This window comes from Parasteatoda tepidariorum, chromosome 9 (genome assembly GCF_043381705.1).
Source record: "Parasteatoda tepidariorum isolate YZ-2023 chromosome 9, CAS_Ptep_4.0, whole genome shotgun sequence".
NCBI classification, from domain to species: domain Eukaryota; kingdom Metazoa; phylum Arthropoda; class Arachnida; order Araneae; family Theridiidae; genus Parasteatoda; species Parasteatoda tepidariorum.
Window position 1 is genome coordinate 48,389,320 of NC_092212.1, and position 20,964 is coordinate 48,410,283.

At 30.5% G+C, this 20,964-nt stretch overlaps 1 protein-coding gene across 3 annotated transcripts in view; it reads right to left on the bottom strand.

Annotated features, from left to right (window-relative positions):
- Positions 1-15,951, bottom strand: part of LOC107455517 (fatty-acid amide hydrolase 2-B) — a 32,341-nt gene extending 16,390 nt beyond the window's left edge. For 2 of the 3 annotated variants that reach the window (XM_071185453.1, XM_043050735.2), the window contains exons 1-5: positions 15,836-15,951; positions 11,070-11,160; positions 9,660-9,849; positions 4,662-4,881; positions 1,677-1,886 (exon numbers count right to left, since the gene is read on the bottom strand). In XM_071185453.1, coding sequence (XP_071041554.1) covers positions 1,677-1,886; positions 4,662-4,881; positions 9,660-9,849; positions 11,070-11,140 — 691 coding nt within the window. In that variant the 5' untranslated portion in view covers positions 11,141-11,160; positions 15,836-15,951. Of the gene's footprint in view, positions 1-1,676; positions 1,887-4,661; positions 4,882-9,659; positions 9,850-11,069; positions 11,161-15,696 lie in introns of all 3 variants that reach the window. The other variant, XM_071185452.1, reaches the window with a different exon arrangement.
- Positions 15,952-20,964: the final 5,013 nt, after the last annotated feature.

Genomic DNA, 20,964 nt, shown 5'->3' on the forward strand with positions numbered 1-20,964 from the left:
AAGAGATTAAAACTGTTTTCCCTTTGAATCGATCTAAGGATATAAGCCTCTCAACGAGTTAAATTTCTCCAATTCATTTCTTTTATTGAGTCAAACAATCTGTATTCCTTAGGTTGATTTCTTTTTTTTAAGCCGATTTGATTATTTTTAAAATCCAGATAATAATTAATTTCGTTGGCAAAATGTTCTTATGTAAAACTATGGTAAGTATATTTTGCTAATATTTTTTTTTTGAAATATGGATTTTAAAGGGGGGGGACTATGATGTAATATCATTAAATCTATTAAACTAAGTAGAATGAGATCGGCCCCGCATGTAGTGAGAATGAGCCCAGAACGAACAGCATTAAGAGTCTTTAATGCAACCCCCTCCAACAAAAGGACAAGAGGAAGGCCCGAAAAGAGATGGAAAGACTGTGTGGATAAGGATATTGCCATTCTAAAAGTAATGAACTGGATATCAATTGATGGGAGAAGGGCAGAATGAAAAAAGCTTCTGAGGAAGGCCCAGGCACACAAAGGGCTGTCGTGGCAATGCTGCTGCTGATGATGAATGAGAAATCATTACGGGAGTTGGTGAGCAGAACGAGAAAGGTGTTTTTTTTTTTAAGTTTTAAATTTTTATTTTAATCCATTTTAATCCACTATCCATCTTATGTAACTAAATTGAAAATTATTCTAAGGTAAAAAACATATTGTTTCTCATATTTTTTTTAAAAAAAAGATGCAGAAAATATTTTAATTTGTATCTTAGAAAACATTCTTGAAATTGTTCGAAAACTACAATTCATTCTTCGTAAAGTAATTTGCTTGTTTGAAATATTTGCATGGTGTAAAATTTAATTTCAGATTTAAAATTTAAATTAGGTTTAAATTTTTAGAACTCTTAGTTGTCGATAGGATGCTCTTGCTAACTATAGATGCCTGGGGCCATCAGCCCTTCCTACCTCTCACAGCAAGAAAACTTCCTCAAATCCGAAAATTTCAAACGCAGTTCCAAATCTCGCTGAAGTTTCAAAATTTTAACTATGACCTTAATTATGTCTGCTAACTAAATTCACCATGTAGTTTATATTACTATAACACCAACTGAAGCTTTCTGAAAAGGAAACATCGCCTACATCATAGTAGACAATTAGCTACCCGCAAGTGACACCATCATAGGTTAATCATGTCATTTTTAGATTCAAAAGCCAATCAGATTCGACAGGCGTGCATGACATCGCTTTCAAGTATGCAATTAAATTTGATATAAATCATTTGCTTCACTCCTTCTAGTGTTGCAATTACCCTATTGGAAAATATCAGAACCTCAATGCCACAGCATTGCTGATTGGTAGTACGTTTCTTTTTTTTTTTTAATTTTTCTACTCATACTTTTATTTACCCTGTTGACATTTCAAAGAATTTCTACAGGAGAGAATTTATTCGCTCTCAAACTTTCATTGATAAAGAGGAAGCTTGAATTGTTTTTAAGTCATGACTTAAGGAAATTTTGATTCCAAGAAAGCCACAATTTTTTAAGTACCTCATTTTGTTTTTGTTTCGAATGAAATGCACTCAAAATTTATGGTAAACCTTGTTGTATTAAAAAACGAACATTCAATCCATTTCCATCCTTTGAAATTCAGTTTTCAATCGTTATCCACCCACTACGAACTTTAATGAATACTTACCCGAACTCCCACCAGGTGTTCTATTACAGTCATAAGGATTCAGAGTCTTTCCGTAGAGAATATTTATTGTATCCAATCCTAATCCACTTTCAGCTGAGTTAGTGGTAGCTAATATTATTGCTCCAGATGATTTCAATAATTCTACTGCGGGTGCATCTTCAGTAGCTGCAATATCTTTAAATAAAGTCAAAGCTCCAGTACTATGGCATCCTAAATACGTAAAATATATGCAAGCTGTTTGAGAATTGAATAAAATAAAACATAATAAATTCTATCGAACTAGCCCTTAAAGCTTATTTTGTACAACATATGAACTGTAATAGTAACCAAGCTGAATGCATAACAAAACTGTTTTAAAATACTTTAATTCTTCAACCCCTCTACCAATTCTAAAACCTTAATTAGTTTTAAACAATATATTAACCAATTTTTCACCGGCTTGCTGTTGCCCACGTCTTTGTTTGCGCGAAAGTACTTTTATTTTTATTTTAATTATTTTCAAGAAATGTCCGCCATATTGTCAAAGTTTTTTTATGCATTGAATTTTCGCAATAATTTGAAATCTGTCCCAAAGCCAATAAATCACACAGACTTAGTATGTTATTGTTCAATCAGGGTAATTTTTACATAAAACTGTCGATTGTTTGTAGCATATAACCAAGTTTTTTATGTTCCTATCACCCTAGTTTCTCACCATCACCGACATTAAGTGCATAGTGTCTGCATTGTGATTTGTCAGAAATCGTTCCATTCGACTTAGCCTTCGAAGACATACTGTAGTGCTGTCACTTGACGAAAAACGTTCGAAATGATTCAGCTGAATCAGGAAATGGGCGCTTGTTCGAAAAATTCGAGGGAAAACCACTAGGCCAATTGAATTTTGTTAGATCGAAATTGTGAAATTCAATAAAAATAGCTTTAATAAAATAAATAAAGTTTTACCTCATAGTTTTACTATATCAATTACGATCCAACTAAGATATATACGTATCTGATATAAAATATATGCTATTTTTTGTAAATGATCAGTCGTATCAATATCAGTAAGTAACTGATATTGAAAAAAATGGTTCTAACCCATATCCAATAGAATAATAAATCACATGTAACTATATCTACCAAAAGTTCTAGCTTGTTTCACAAGAAACTTTAACTTTCCTATTTCATCAACAGCTCCTTTCCTTTGCTACCACTACTTTCCACTATTACTACTACTTTCCTCTACTGCTACTACTTTTTTCTATTACTACTATACTGGTGAACAAAATTAAGAGATTGAAAGCATTTTCGCACATTCATTTGCACATGCAAGATACCCGCACACCGCTCCATGTGTTTGACAATGGTTCCGTGACTGCCCAGAGGTACAGGCAGGAGGTCCTAGAGCCCTATGTGCGTCTTTTCAGGGGCGCTGTTNTGCAGACAACATTGAATTTTAATTTCTGGTTCGGTTTCTGAATATTTTCAACATTCAATATTTTCCATGAATTTTGTAAAATTCTCAGGCATTTTAAAGATGTTTACATTTCAATAAAAATTTTATGCATTTTGAATTAAAGTTAAATTTTTTCTTTAATTCTTTACAGAATTTTAAAATCGACCTTTGAATTTTTAAATTGATTTCAAAGTGCTTTTAAATTTCATCGAGAAGTACTTTAAAATTGTTAATTTTTCTGGTTTTGCACTTGCATATTTTACACGTCCAGCTTTTACATTTCACTTTTCACTTCAACTTTAACGTCCAACTTTTAAATTTTAAAATCCAAACTTTTTACTTTTACTCGACACTTTTGCTTACAAATATATGAAAATTTCGATGTTTCTGATATTTAAAAGTACTCGTACTTTAACGAGTAAGAGTACTTGTACTTTTACTCGTTACTTTTTAAAAGTAACGTTGCCATATATGCTTGGGATGCTCTTGAGAGAGCTATTGCGATGCGCCAACCTCCCACCAGAACCATTCTGGTGGGAGGTTAACTCCCTAATTAACAGCATTCAACTCCCTTATTAACAGCATGCATACTCGTTGTGCATGCTGTCTGTCTGTCAGGGGTGACCATACGCCATACTAGAGACAACACACACTGTACAAGCCTCACTTTTATTGTAATCTTTTATCCTTAAGTTCAAACTACACTGGATTTATTGGCAATAGCTCTTGCCAGTGAATGGCACGTTCCTTTTTGTTTTGCATGCTTTATTATGATGGAATAAGTTATATCCATACCATATTTCATTTATTCACATTCAGTATTTTTTGAGATATTTGGGAAAATGTCTTCCATCTCTTAATTTTGTCCACCAGTGTACTTTCCTCTATTGCTACTACTATCTATTACTACTACTTTCCTCTACTATTACTACTACTTTCCTCTACTACTACTACTATTACTACTACTTTTCTCTACTACTACTACTATTACTACTACTTTACTGCTACTACTTTCCTCTGCTGTTACTACTTTTCTCCATTACAACTACTTTCCTCTATTGCAACTACTTTCTATTATTACCAATTTCTTCGATTACTACTACTTTCCTTTTATTACTACTTTCCTGTATTACTACTACTTTCCTCAACTAATACTACTTTCCTCTATTACTACTACTTTCCTCTACTACTACTACTTTCCTTTTTCTTTTGAATTTTAACTTTCATTTCTGAAAAACGATAGGATTTTCTGCATGGTATTCGCACGCCAGCAGGATTTTACATAATTTTCTTTTTCTTTTTTCAAGATTTTTACATAAGTTATATTTTTACATATTTAAGTTTCAAGCATTTATAACTTATTAATTTAAAATATTTTTCACCACTTAAGCTTTACCTGCTTATTTATTTATTTTTGGATTAAGTTTAGTCATACATTTATTTTTTTTTTAAAAATTGAGGACGACAAAAGCATATGGAACATATAAACCCTTGTTTGTAAAGAACTCTTCATAGCATTTAAAGGAAAATAAATTAAAAGCTGCACTTACCTTTAACATTAAAAAGAACTTTAACTGTAACTGGAACGCCAAGGAGTGGTTTTTCTTTTTCCAACCACTCTTTTGTATAAATTCCAGATCTCACAAGATAATCGCACTCTTTCGCCTCTTTAACAGCTTCTTCAAATCGACTTTCCGCCACAGCATTGATGTATGGATTAACTTCCTTTATTCTTTCAATATAAGCATTGACAACTTCTTCACTCGTAAGCTAAATAAAAAGATTTCAAACAACAGTTTTCGTATTACGTTTGAGGAAATAAAAATACTGAGACTATGAAAAGGTGTCAGAGGAGCCAAAAGCGTTACCCCTTCAACTTCAAGCATAAGACTTTATAAGTAGCATTTATATAGATTTTGGATATACGCGTTGCATATTTTGTACTTGTGACAGGCCTGAAACGCTATAGAACAAAATTAAGAAATTTTGCTACTGGAGTAATTTTTTACAGTGACCACTTTTCAGAACATATGGCCATTTTTTCAAAAATCGAAATTTATAAACTATTAAAAAAAGAAACTGTTGATATTAATAAAATATGGCATTTCTTCTGGAACTTTTCGCTAAATGGGGTTCGTTTCAAAAATCAAGAAAAAGTTTAAAAACCAAGTTTGAAGTAATGTAATTTTTAGAATATTATAAATTTCAGTGTTAATTTCATATTCATGAGAAAAGAATAATAAAAATTATATGCTCCAAGCTTGTAGTTTTCACAATAAAGGACGCCATCTGGCGGCGAGTGGAAGACAATATATTTATTGCCACTTTTATATTTATTGGCTGATGGCAATCATTAATTTTGCCCTATATGAGAAACTTGCTGAGTTTCCACTAATCATTATTCCTTTTTCGTATCATTATGGTTCGAAAATCATCCCACATGACAAGGCGACTCTTGGATCAAGAAGATTGCTCTCGTGGAGGACTTTTTAATTGAAACAGACCTGTATCAGTATAAGAATCGACCAGCCGTCACCTTCAGTATTGAAACTAAGTCACGTCACTGCGAAGCTAATGTTGTGTCCTCCGATTCATTCTGGCTCTTTAATGGTTTAAAAAGGAATAAATCTAGCAAGATGGAGATACAATACCGAAGGCAAGTCAGTCTATTACAGAATTTTTTTGAATTTCTTCACTTGACATTAACTAATGGGTAATCAGGCCAGATTGATAACCAGAACTTCTGGTCTGGAAGTTTATCTGAGGCTACTTAATTACTGAGTTGCTGAAGGGGATACAAACGATCAAAACAAAAAAAAAGCAATTTTCATTCTGTCATTTTCAAAATTTACTGAATATTGGTAGCATTAACCCTTTCGCGCCAGCTGTTACTAATACGTGCCAGTATAAAACCGTATCAATCAGGGTAAAAAGATAAAATTGGTAATCAAAGTTATTCTTTAGCAGTTTAGTTGTGGGCGGAGTTATTATTGTTTGATTCATTTAATTCACCATTACTTTGCTCAAAATAAAACTATTTAGTTATACTTTGAATTAACATTGATTATATATATATGATTAAACTAACAATAATTAAAGTAAAAGCAAAGTAAGTCTGTCGAATTAGCAACGACTACATTTAAGTTACCGTTTTTTTATTTAATTGCAACTTTATTCTGATTTTGTACGAATGCTTTTCTGAATCACCCGTCCCCAAGGGGTTAATAGAAGTCTGTGTTTAAAGATTTTTTTAAATAAAATTATATTTAGTCTTAAAAGTTATATTTAGATGCATGGTTTTTAATTGTTGGTAATTAGAACGTCCCGAACGAATTGTTATTTGTTAAGCAAATTTTTACCCAAATACGTTGTTTATAGGCATTTAAATCAATTTAAGTGATTATGGTAACCGTATAAAAATATAATGTAACTAGACACTTAATTTTCCTTTTTTAACCGTAATTTTATTAAAAAAACACGCTTCAATTATGTTCGGTGAATTATCGAAACATTAAATTAAGATCTCGAGTTAACCAAATGCATTTAAACAAGACACATCTAAGAGTATCAGAATTTTTTTAGCAACAATGAATCAAAACCTAGCGCACAAGAATTTTTTTGAAGTTGTGAAAGCATTGAAAAATTCCATTAAGAGAAAAAGCAACTTTATCAACGAGAACTACATTTTGATATATGGACCATTACAAATTGATAATCCTATAACTCGGTAAGAAAAACTCTGACTTAAACCCGGTTTGTTGCCTAGTACTTTGTACTTTGTGAAGAATTTTTTTAATATCTCAAAAACCAAATAATGATATTTTTGAAGGATTTTTTTCAACCTCAACATCCCGTGTCCTCTTAATTAATGATTGAGGCTATTTACTGTATGAGAACAATGTTCACGCACTTCAAAAGCTATGCACAACACAAAGCTATGCATTTCTTATTTTGCAATATACACCGAAGAGCCATTACGTTATGACCACCCTGCTAATAACATGTACATGCCAACTTTTACGCATTGGGCGTAAAATTTTAGATCTATATTTAAAGTGGTAGAAAAATATATGCTTTCTACATGTTCCTTGCATTTAAAAACTTAATTTATTATAGTTCTGACCACAACTATTTTTAAAGAAAATAAGCATATATATTAATATGTAATACTTTTGTTGTTTTTCCGCATTAGCCTTTTTAGTCCGCATTAGCGTTTTTAAAATGCAGCGTATGTTTCTACCTAAAATTCTTATTAAAATTCCATTATGCTACCACTAGAAAAATCATCCTCGAAAGGATTAAAAGTTNGGGGTAGCGTGGCAGCACGAATTTGGTTTTCCAAGTAGGACCACAAATGCTCTATTGGATTAAGGTCAGGTGAATTTAGGGGCCAAGACATGACTTGAAAGTCACTGGAATGTTCCTCGACGATTCGACCCTTATGACATGGTGTATTATCCTGTTGGTAAACACCATCCCCCGCAGGAAAAGCTATTGTCATGAATGGGTGAACCTGGTCTGCAACCATGTTCAAATAGCTTACAGACGTCAGGGATTGTTCTATGAGAATTATGGGTACTAATGTGCTCCATGAAAACATTGTTCCTGTGCGAGAAACCATGAAAACCTGGGCGAGCCCATTATTATAGATGGGGGGTGGTCATAATGTAATGGCTCTTCGATGTATATGAGTCGAAATTCCTACTATAAGAGGAAAAATCAAAGAATAATATCATTTTATGAAAATATGTGACTTAAATAGTCCTTTATGTGTCTAGTTAAAATTTAAAATAATTTTCCAAAAGAATCCAATTTCCAGTTAGTAATAATTGAAATTTTTTGCACTTATTTATTTAAAAAACATGTCTTGAGAATTACAAAATGAAACTGAACTAAAATTCCAGGTATTATGTGAAATAGTAATTACTTTTCTGAGAAAGTAAAAACACATTTTAATGTTACAAGCAAAAAAATAATGCTTCAAAAAGGATTTTTTTGATTGTAAATTAAAATATGCTCTCTACCATAAAGAAATGAAGTAAACATAATGTTAAATGGTGAATTTTAAAAATTTAATGACAGAAAAATTCGTCTGGCAATTTAAAGGAGCAAAAGTTATGGAATATTTCACCGTTTTTTATCCTTCATTTGCTTTTTAAATTGTACTTTTTTAATGAATTATCTTGGTAACTTTCAAAAGAGAATCATATGCGAAGAAAAGGGGGTGTCTTTATGGTAACTGAAGAACTAAATTTCATACAATTGTACGAAAAGCTTCCTTTCCCTTTAAAATCGAACAAAGGAAAAAAGAAAATACTTAATATAATCTCCTATTAACACTGTTTTCATTTTTTACCTCTTTATAACATAAAATTTTAATTTTAAAATAGAAATTTTCATTTACTTTTGTTATTATTTTGCTAATAGCATTATTTTAAATTTATTTTCTTTTTTAAAATAATTTTCTATTTCACATAATACCTGAAATTTTTGATTAATTTGCTTTTGTTATTGTCGAGATATAATTATTTTCCTCAATAAGCGTAAAACTACCCAATTATTTCTAACCAACTGAAAATTAGTTTTTTCCGAAAAAATTATACCCTATGTCTAAAAGCAAAAAGCTCTATTTAAATCACAATGTTTCAGTAAGAAATATATTGATTTTCTATTTTTTCCTGTTGCAATAGAGAAATTATGATTCCTAATGCATACATGCCAACTTTTACGCATTTGGCATAAAAGTTTAGATCTATATTTAAAGTGGTAGAAAAATGTATGCTTTCTACATATTCCTTGCATTTAAAAACTTAATTTATTATATTTTTGACCACAACTATTTTTAAACAAAATAAGCATATATATTAATATGTAATTCTTTCGTTGTTTTCCGCATTAGCTTTTTTAGTCCGCATTAGCGTTTTTAAAATGCAGCGTATGTTTCTACCTAAAATTCTTATTTAAATTCCATTACGCTACCACTGGAAAAATCATCCTCGAAAGGATTAAAAGTTGGCAGGTATGCTAATGTATAATATTTCAACTGAAAATGCATTATTCATTACTTGTTCTTAGTAAAGTGTTCAAATTATAATTACAAGAATCAAGTTTATGCAATTTCATTTGAATGGTTAGTGGTAAAATAGTATTAAGACACGCTTTCTCCAAAGGTGACATTTTACACTGAACTGTTCAGTTTAATATTGTTTTCTGAAATATGTTAGGCAATTTTTCGGAATTATTCAGACGAAAAAATATCACAATACATAGTAACATATTCCCTATACGCAGAAATCGTGTTATTTTCTTGCTTGTGAGGTGCTGGACAATTTGAAGATGCGGTTTGCCCCAAGCTAATCAATTAAAGAGTGATAATATATTATGCAAAGTAAATTAAAGTTAAACGATTTATATTCCCTATTTGATTTTTTTTAAAAAGAACTGAATTCTTAATTTTTGAAGAAAAAAATGTTTCTTGAACTTTCTGCTCGTGTAATAAAATTATGTTTTCGAAAAACATAAAAGAATCTTACGCTTCAGATACTTACTTTTCCACTGCGGATTTTCTCAGCCACCTTTGTAGCCGATAACAGTAATAAATCATTTTTGATCGCAGGGACAGGTTTTCCTTTACCCCAGTGGCTTATTAAAACAATAACGTAGCACAAAAAACAACCAGTCTTGTATAGAATTCTTGTAAACCAATAGACAGAAAATGACCATTGCTCATCTTCATTGCTATGGATAAAGGCAAATTTTTATAATCTACACTGAGTTTTATTACAAAATAATACTAAGAAATGGTTTAATAATAAGTATATATTTAATAATAATAATATATATATACAGAGATGCCAACTGCTCCGGGCAAGCCAAAATAATTACAAAAACGGTAAATAACTACAAAGTAAATTTTGCATATATTTGACTATTTTTGCTTTCTTTTTAAGAGGTTTAGCATGACATTAGAACTAAAAAGTGGTTAATTACATAAATCTAATAATTATTTAGAAATAGTGGTGGATAAAAATCTACTAAATTGAATTTATTAAACCAAGGATTACAATTGATAAACTACCACTTTAAAATATATATTTGCTGTCCGGAGCAAGTTGGCATCTCTGCATCGTCCATGATATATATTTTTAGAATCCGTGTGTAAAATGTGAAATTAGAGGTCGAGAGCTAATATTTTAGCTAAGAAAGGTAAAAAAAAGCTTTTGAAATCTGTTGAAGTATTATTGAATTAAATGGGATGAAAAACATCAGCTACTGAATCATCCTGGCTCTAATCATCGTCCATGATACATATTTTTAGAATCCGTGTGTAAGATGTAAAATTAGAGGTCGAGAGTCAATATTTAAACGAGGAAGAAAAAACCTTTGGAAATCTGTTGAATTATTATTGAGTTAAATGGGATGAAAATCATCAAAAACGGTTTGATTGCCTAATGAAACTCTTAAGTGCTGTGAGTAATCGGATTTAAACTCGCCTTAATTTCTCCCGCAATCAAACAAGTTTTGATCTTCTCTGCCTTTCTCAGTCGTGATTCTTTAGATTTTGATGGTGCTTTTGTTTTTAACTAGTTTAAATGTTAATTTGCAATGCATAATGTATCTGCTTTTTGGACAGTGTTTTTTTCATTTTTGACAAGAATTCTAAGAGTGTATAATAATTGCTGTACAAAACATCCTATAGAACGCATTAATTATTTCAAACGAAATCTTGAAGTAAGTAAGTGAATAATATATGTTCTTGAACATGGCGGAAAAAGTTTTGAGATAAGAAGGAAAGTTNTATATATATATACCTAAATGAATATTTTTTTAACTCTTTAAAATAATTTTTACGCTAAGTAAATATTTATTAGTATACAAAGCCAGAAAGATGTCAAATTGAAAAAAACGAAGAAATAGTTATCAATATTTCAAATATTTGTGTATAAACATCGAAATACCTGTCTTTTATTCCGTGAATTCGTTCCTGAAATAATTCCAGAAGTTTCTCATAAATGACTTTATTTTTCATTTTTCTTCTGTTTAAAGAATCTGAAAAAAATGCGATGCAAAAAAACTAAAAATGATATTTTAATGCGATACATGAATTTGCCTGACGAAAGTGTAAAATTTAAGTTAACAAAGTGTTGACGAAATATTTTCAGACATATATACATATCAGACTACATTTTCAGACTCATACATTTCAGAGTACATATACATTGCCATTTGATATCTTAAGGGGTCCAGGTCATTTGATTTCATCGAGAAAGCATCACTGTGCTACTTTGTTTGACATTCAAAAACTTATATAAAATTCCAGTTAGGATTCTGAATTTTTTACACGAGTTTAGCATATGCATGTATTCAAACGCGAACACTTTTATGAAACAATGCAGCTGACTTATACAATTAAATTGCGAGAACGGGAGTTCGAATCCGACGACTCTCCGCATAGTAAATCATTACAGGTGCACATTAAATCTGTCGGGTCACAAAGTCCTGCATGTTCCCATAACAAATCAATTCTTATTTGGGTACTGAATTGGAGATTGATAGTTCTCCGGTTCAGGTCAAAATTACGATCTGTGGATGAATGTATGAATAGGTCCGCCCTGTAAACAGGTGTGACGCATGGGTGTGGCAGAAGTTGAATTATAGGTCATAGATGGCACCACTGGAAAACAAGAACAATCTCACCTCCTCTACCTTAATGGCCAACGACAACAACATATAATGATTTCCTTCAGTTCCGAAATTTGAAGGAAAAAAAACTATGTCTTGCCTTCACGATAGAATTTAAAATAAAATAATTTATTATTTTTTTTAAAAAAAAACATCATTTCTATGGGTTTGCAAGAAATTGTAATAAATAAAATATTGCGTGTGATTTTGAAAAATAGAGTTCATAAGGTCTCGGCGAATTTTCCAGGTATGTTCATTTTATATAAAGTTTATCTTAAAACGTGTTCCTATAATTTCATACAAAAACTTTAAGGAAAACAGATGAAAAGTCGATGGTTTATTTGGATTTATTGTAGTTATTCGAATTTTTTTTAATCGGGGTCTTGCTTAATGCCATGATCCATTAAAATGCATTATCCGTGTATCAGCTTTTCCCCCCCTTCCTGATTGATTTACAGTACTGTTTGCACAAAACTCCAAGATACCTATTGTCTAATACTTATAGTTTGCTGTTTGTATTTTTCAATTCCTCTTTAATTCAATTGAACGAAAATCTTGTATAATAATAATAGGCTATTATATCTCATAATAAATGAACAATTTTACAATTCAGAAAATCTTTAACACTAGAACAATCGACATTTTCATATACGTAGTACGACTATTGTGGTCATTTTGACAGCAATAAGAAAAAGAGAATAAATATTTGATTTTTAGTTCATAAAAGCATAAACATAAGCTTTTGGCATAAATATTTGATTTTTAGTTTTTCAAAACAACCTTTATTTTCAGAAAAAACTATATGATCATAAAACAATTTCAGGCCATTGAAGAAATTAGCACAGGATTTAAAATAAAAGTTTTCAACATTTTCCACAAATAAGTATTTGGCAGGGCGAACATTTTTGTTTCGCGTCGGCAGAAAGAACATTGACTGCGTTTATAAACTCAAAAAGGGAAAGCAGGTAATTCTATGTTGAAAAACATAGCAATCTCAATTAGTCGACAGAGCTCAAAATAAAGGATCTTATAACTGTCTTTGAACAGTCGACTAAATGTTTACTTCTTAATAGTAATTCATATGAGCGTGAATAATATTATTGAAAACCTGTGATTAAACAATTTTCTTAAAAATAAAAATCAAAAAACGGTAACATATGATCCCATGTGTTTACGACAAGTACATTTACAACATTGATACGTCATAAGATCGCTAAAAATGTCATAAGACCACTAAAATAGGTCATAAGACTTAAACTCATTTAATGGCACAGTATTGTTCACTTTTATTTTCTTTGAGAGAGACAATTCCCGGTAATAATGTATGAATAACAATAATATACTTTTCAATGAACGTATCTTAAATTTTCATTAATCTTCCATACAATCTATTTCACTTTTTAAGAAAAGTGGTAATGGCTTTATTTTTTATCAAGGTCAAATACAGATCTATTCGTCGTTGTGCTTCAGTTTACATCTTTAGATATAAATCGTGATACGCTGAATACTTATTTATTTTTTAAAGCAGAAGTTTCGATTAAGTAATTAAATTATAATTTTTGGAAATATTCTTCAAAGATGTAGCAACTTGATCTGATGATAATGTGTCACATGAAGAATTGAAGTTATTTTTCTCCCGTTAAAGGAAATAGTTATTATAATTTTTATTTCTGATTCAGAATAAAAAAAACGTTTAGAAAGATAAGGTTTTGAACCATTATTGTTAAATTGTAATAAGAGAATTATTTATCATTAAATTAAAATTTTAAACTTTAGCATAATATTTAAAATTATAGAAGACTGAAATTTTTTTTTTTTTTTTCGTTAAAGGAAGCAGTTATTATCATTTTTATTTTTTATTCAGTATCAAAAAACGTTTAGAAAGATAAGGTTTTGAACCATTAATGTTAAATTGTACTAAGAGAATTATTTATCATTAAATTAAACTTTTAAAATTTAGCATAATATTTAAAATTATAGAAAATTAAAAGTTTTCTTTTTCTTTAAATTGAAACAATTGTTATTATTTTTATTTCTTTTTTAGTATCAAAAACGTTTAGAAAGAGATGGTTTTGAACCATTAATGTTAAATTGTACTAAGAGAATTATTTATCATTAAGTTAAACTTTTAAACTTTAGCATAATATTTAAAATTATAGAAAACTAAAAGTTTTTTTTTCGCTAAAGGAAACAATTATTATAATTTTTATTTCTTATTCAGTATCAAAAAACGTTTAGAAAGAGAAGGTTTTGAACCATTAATGTTAAATTGTACTAAGAGAATTATTTATCATTAAATGAAACATTTAAACTTTGACATAATATTTAAAATTATGGAAAACTAAAAGTTTTCTTTTTCGTTTTTTGTATGATGTGAACTAAATAAAGTTTTAAAATAATGTTAAATTTGACTTGAAAAATTATTTTTCTTCTAAATTAAACAATTTTACTTTAAACTTAATAACTAATTTTGCTAGAAACTAAACATATTATTTTTTGTATATTGTATAAGCTGGAAACAAGTTGTGAAATAGAGATATTAAATTTGTCTCGGAGAATTGTTTTTCCATAAAATTAAGCTTTACATTTTAAACATAAAGCTTAATCTTACAGGAAACTGAACATTTTATTTTTTGTAAAGCCAATAAAATTCCGAAACAAAGTTAAATTTGTATTGAAGAATTATTTTTTTGTTAAATTAAACAATTTAACTTTAAACACTACATTCAGTTTTTCAACAAACAAAATATTTCAATATCTGCATATTATATATGCAAGATAAAGTTTTGAAGCATTGATATTAATTCCGTCTTGGAGAATTATTTTTCTAATAATTAAGCACTTGAACTTGAGCATAATATTTGATCCTGAAGCAAACTAAATATTTTATTTTCTGTTTATTACATAACTAAAAAGACAAAGCTTTGAAACATTGATATTATTGATATTATAAGCCTGTCTTGAAGAATTATTTTCCATTAAAATTAAATACTGAGCAATTATACTTGTAGAATGGGGCCGGGATAGCCTGGTTTTTTAGGGCATTGGGCCCATGTGGTCGCAATTCCGATCCCAGCCAGTCGAAGACTCCCCGTACAGTAAATGATGACTGATGCACGTTAAATCTGTCGGGTCGCAAAGTCCACCATGTTCCTATAACAAATCAATACCTCTGGAGGTCCGGAATTCTAGATTGATCGTTCTCTGATTCAGATCAAAATTACAATCAGTGAATAAATGAATGGATGTATGAATGGGTCCACACTATAAACGGGCTGTGATATGTCTGTGGCTGAATTCGTATTATTGGCCATAGATGGTGCCATTGAAAAACACGAAACGTTCCCTCTGCCTTAAATACGCTTGGTTTCCCCAAACAGGCTTGCTTATATTGGCAAGTAGCATTAGAAACAACAACTTATAGCATAATATTTAATTTTGCAACAAACTAAATATTTAAATTTTCATTTTGAAAATATAATCTAGAATTTTTAATTACATTTAATACTTTCATCAACGGAAAAAATATTCTTTCACTTTTAAAAAAAAATTAATATGAGGATGATATGATGATTGCTTATCCCTATGATCTGAATCATACCAGATTCTTTAGTTCATTCAACTTTACTTCCTAAACATGCATGGGTCTTTTCAGAGGGTCCTCGCGTATATAATGAGCACCATGAATAAAAATTTAAAATAAAATTATGTGAAATTTTAAAAAAAATCAATACTTAAAAATGTTAATAATTTTTATAATGAATTAGAATACACTTTAATAACAAATACAAATTCCCATTTAATTAGTAATCCAATATTAATTGTATGAAAAAATATTCATAATAACCCACTATGTAACACTAGAGATATTTTACGAATGGAGTAGTGGTACATTGTGCTTACAACTTTGATGAGTTTCCAGAAGTCATTCACTTCAGTCTTCGTTAACATTAGTCACTGAACATAATTACACATTTAATAATAAATCATACATATTTTTAATGTTGTGTTTAAGAAAAAAACAATTAATGATATACTTTACCTAACAATATTGCAGCTGTGATACTGTGTGAGTTATAGATATAGCAGTTAAACAAAATGAATATTTGACCTTTAGATATACATTACATGTAACTGCAGCGATTAGAGATACCTTTAACTTAAGAAACGGTTCTAAAGTCTAATCAGTATTGTATTTCATACATGAATACGTCTAACTTTCCTCCTAGCCTTGAAATAGATACTAAAAAATGCAGTTCTGAAAAATCTTATCAATTTATTGAACATTTGATGAAAAATTTTTGATGTACAGAAAGAGGTTTGAGGTTATGCTTTGAGGTAAAAATTTATAATTATCAACTCTCAAACAAAAGAATTTTTTTCCAGATCTTTATTGTATAAAAATGAATGTGAAGTTTTAATAACATTTAGAAACATTTTATTTCGCGATAAAAAAAAATCTATTTTCATAAAAGTGAAGTTTATTTATTCTAAAGTAGTAGCAGTACTTTATTCTCAGCACATTAGAGCTGCAATGCCTCACCCGCTTTGCTTGCCCGTCCATCGTGAAGTAGAACAAGACGTGAAGTAGAACAAGACGTGAAGTAGAACAAGACGTTAAGCAGAACAAGACAAGATCCTATACGCGCACTCTCGGTCCTTACACAGGCTGATCAACGTGGTCACCGACCCGTACACTGACCGCAGCCAGTGATGCCAGTCCCAAGTCAAAATTTTTGATGGTATCCACTGACGGACCAACATAATATTGATGATATCCATCAATAATTCCATCAGGAACTATTATATTTTTGATGGTAACCAACATAAGTAACCATCACCCCAATGTAGGAATTCGGACTGATTTATGATGGTCCAACAAGAGAATAGTATACATTAGTAACCATCTCCCCAGTGTAGGAATTCGGACTGATTTATGATGGCCCAACAAGAGAATAGCATACATGAGTAACCATCACCCCAATGTAGGAATTCGGACTGATTTATGATGGTCCAACAAAAGAATAGCATACATAAGTAACCATCACCCCAATGTAGGAATTTGAACTGATTTATGATGGTCCAACAAAAGAATAGCATACATGAGTAACCATCACCCCAATGTAGGAATTCGGACTGATTTATGATGGTCCAATATAAGAATAGCAACTTGTTTTGATGATTTGTTCATGTTGAACCATAAGAAATTTCTATCATAGTTTCTCAGAAATCAAATGTTGGAACGATCATGAACCACTATCATCCCAGTTTAGGAATTCGGACAGAATTTTGGATGGGCCAACATAAAAACAAGGTCTTTTGAAGGTATATTCCTGAGAACAAATAAGAATTCCCATTAAATTATCATGGAAATGTTTTATTGGAACCATCATGGATCTTCATGGATTGTTGGTCTAATGAAATTTCTTTTGATGGTTAACCATCATAGGATTAAAGTGGCATTTTTCATCATGGAATGATGGAAGATTGTTGGTATATCAAAAGCCATGAACTCATAATGCGAAATGTTGGATGATAGTGACCATCAATTGATGTTGGGCCATCATTAATCGCACTGAAACCAACATAAACCATCGAAATGTATTGATGAGATCATCAGGAAACTTGGTTAACTTTGGTGTTCTACTGGGAACCGTGAAAAAAAATCACTTTTTTTTCTTTTTCGAAAGGTTATAATCTGTTATGAAAAATTATAAAAGAGTTTTAAATACAACATTAAGGAAATTAATTTTGCAATTTATAAGTTTCAAGTTATACATTGAAACAGGCAAAAATGTTTTAAAAATTTCATCCATGAAATTCATCCCTAAAATTTTATATTGAGCTGGGGAAAATATTTTACCTGATAGAATCCGTAAAACTACACGCAAGTTCATAAATATAAACAAGTTTATAAATGTAAACATAATAATATATTTTCATTAAATCCTTCCCTAAGAAAGTTCGCTCTATTTTAAATGTTAAGACAATATAACATTTGAAGGACATTTGCATTTAATTAACTCGTGATTTTCTACGTTACTATTTTTCACAAAATTAGCAGAGCTATTTCCTCGTTTTTATTTAAGGAATAATCTGCCACATGCTCTTTTCAAATAACTTTTAAGTAAATACAATCTTTCTAACAAGGAAAAACACGCATTTCTCTCATAAGTGTTTTATTATTCTCTCATAAGTGTTTATTATTCTCTCATAAGTGTTTTATTAACATTATACTTTTTTTTATTCAACTGTGTAGCTCCACTGCCTACTCGCTATTGTTCTCCAGCCTCTGAAACTGCTAGAGTATTTCATTTCCGATGAATGCTTCTCGATGTAAGCTTCCATTCCTTACACTTTTTGGCTTAGTTTTTTTTTTCTTTTAATCTTTTTCTCTTTTTATCTTCGCAAGTGTTCGAGTAAATTCAAGTGCGCTTAACAGACCAAGCTATGAACAACTGAAATAATTCAAACGGAGTCGTATTTTATGATGATGTAATTTTCTCACTGAAATATATATTAAAGAAATGAAAATAACAATATGAGGACTTTAAAAAAACGCTTTATTGATATTTATCATTTACATAGAATTATTAGCTATAACATTATATTATTCAAAAATAAAATACTGTTCTTGATCAAAATCCCAAGTTGAAATAAAAATTTTGATTAGTTTTGTATTTTTTAAATTCCAAAACAAGGTACCAATTTTTTTCGTGAGTTTTAAAGGATTTTATTTTATAACCGCCGTTGAACAGCCAATTCAATTTTTTGGTTTGCGACTACTATTGTTAAACTCTGTAGCGCTGTAACTTTGAACCCGATTCGGAAGACAAGGGAACTCATGGATCAATTATTGAGAGAAATTTGCCTTCGTGGAGGACTTTTTGATAAAACTAACCAGGATTTGCATTACATGGAGAGGAAAACTACGAAAACCTCCCATGGTCATCCTATATCCCATGATCCGTCTACCACTGAGGATATTTTACATCAGAACTATGGTTGGTGCAAGCCGGATGCGGAATTCGTATCAACCAGCCATCGCTGGGATTCCAACCCAGTTCACATAACTGGAAGACGAACGCTCTATCAGGCTATTGCCTTTATTCTAAAGTTTTGCACAGATATTTTGACTTCGGAACAAAGTCTTAACTCATAATTTCGTCTTCACAGTCTTGGTTACTGTCCTTAATATTGATCAACATATCACCAAACATTTTTACAAAGTCACCACCCGAAGTGCAATTATCTATCTAAGTTATCATGACGTGTAAAATAAACTAAAGCACTTAAATGTTTTATTTGTAAATACGATTCTTCCATTATTCTAGGAATCTGGATGTTAATCGAGCTTATTGATTATATTATCGTCAATATATGAGATATAACAAATTTCATCTCAGGCTGCAAAAGTAACTCAATCAAATGACAAGTATTGTTGATCAATATTTATATCAGTAATCACAGAAATGACAACTGTTTCACATCCTGACTCTGCTTCTTGGACTGACAAAAAAATTCTAACACAATTATCTTTTTTTTGTTGTTTGTTGAAGTCCGTAAAACGTGATTGTCTACAAGTAATTTTGCCTGTCGCAAAATAACCCCATTTTACGGTACGTGGTTGCAAGAAATTGCAATTCCATTGCTAATAGTTTTCGCTAAACTAAACTAAGCACCGCGAAAAGGAAAGAAAACAGCTTCAACTTTGACATGAAATATCTCTAATCTTAATGTTCTTGTATTAGGTTTGTATTAAAAGCTACGTCATTCACTTTGTAAAATTTTTCTGATCAAATTAAGATAAAGAGTACCGGCACTCAGGGTGAAAATCTTTTTCACCACAGCATGTTACGGAATAAAAAAATATGATATATACACTAATAGCATGGGTGAAAGCCCTTATATAGCAAGACGGAAAAGAGAAAAACCTGGTACGTAAAACATTTCATTCCAGCATTTTTTCCGAAAAAAATGAAATATCTGTAACTATCAAGATTTCTTTTATAATTCTGGCATATATATAAAACTGCTTCTTTTCCAAGATAAAGTAGATATTGTTGAAAAATTTAACAAAAGTATAAGTAAACTCCTCCCCAAAACTAGCTATAACTGAAATGGTTTTACTACCAGCCTTTCCTCTTTTCCGTCTCGCTTTCACTCCTGACTATTAGAAATTTTTCAGAAAAAAACGGTCAAAAAACAATTTATTTAATGGTTATCTCATTATATTCAAGCAAAACAGTCAAATAACTATAAATGAGATGGTAATCAAACTTTTAACTGTGAGAAAAACTGCTTATTAACTGATTTCACCGTATAAGGTTAAACAACCAGGAATTTATTGCACCGACAATGCCCATCTAATGAGGTCACTGAGTTCTTTACATAGCCGAAAGAGCTAATCTGACAGCCTTATGACTGACAGAACAGGGGTTCGTCAGTCACCACACCACAATATTCCCTACATTCCCTTCAACGCATGAAGAGTTTCTGGAGTCCTACATTTCCCAATTTGTGGTTCGCACTCTTCAATGTCCATTACCTTACGAAAATCTTGGTTCCAATATCAAATTAAATTTCTTTTTTACGGTTTAGATACCATGCTAGTTGTAAATGGATAAAAAAATGGTCAGTTTTCTATTCAGGATTTTATAACCATACTAGTTGTAAAAGGTTTCAGAACCGTACAGGAAAAAAGTGCTCTTTACCGTAAACTTTACAGTTAATGGGATGGACAGACTGCTGTCGGTTATTTGACCATAATTGTTGAATGAAAATTTTAATTGTGTACCGTAATTTCTTGCGGCAATAATTCATTCCAAAATAAAATCCCTGTATCACTCTTAACTAGATTAATATCACATAGAATTTACGGTAAAAATAGGTTTTACGGTAAAAATGGATTTTATGGTAAATTGGATGACGGATGATGCACCCAAAGCGAAAGCGCCGGTACTTTATACCATAGTTTTTATTGTGTACTTGCTATCATTCATTCATATCCTAACTGATTGCTTTGATCTCTCATTTCTCCTGTTCTAAAATTAAGGCAGCGTACATATTAAATGTTATACGTCAAATGAATAAACGACAATAATCATTGGTTCTATTGATTTTACTTTTTATAATACTTAAAATTGATGGGACAAAAAGATTCGCATATAA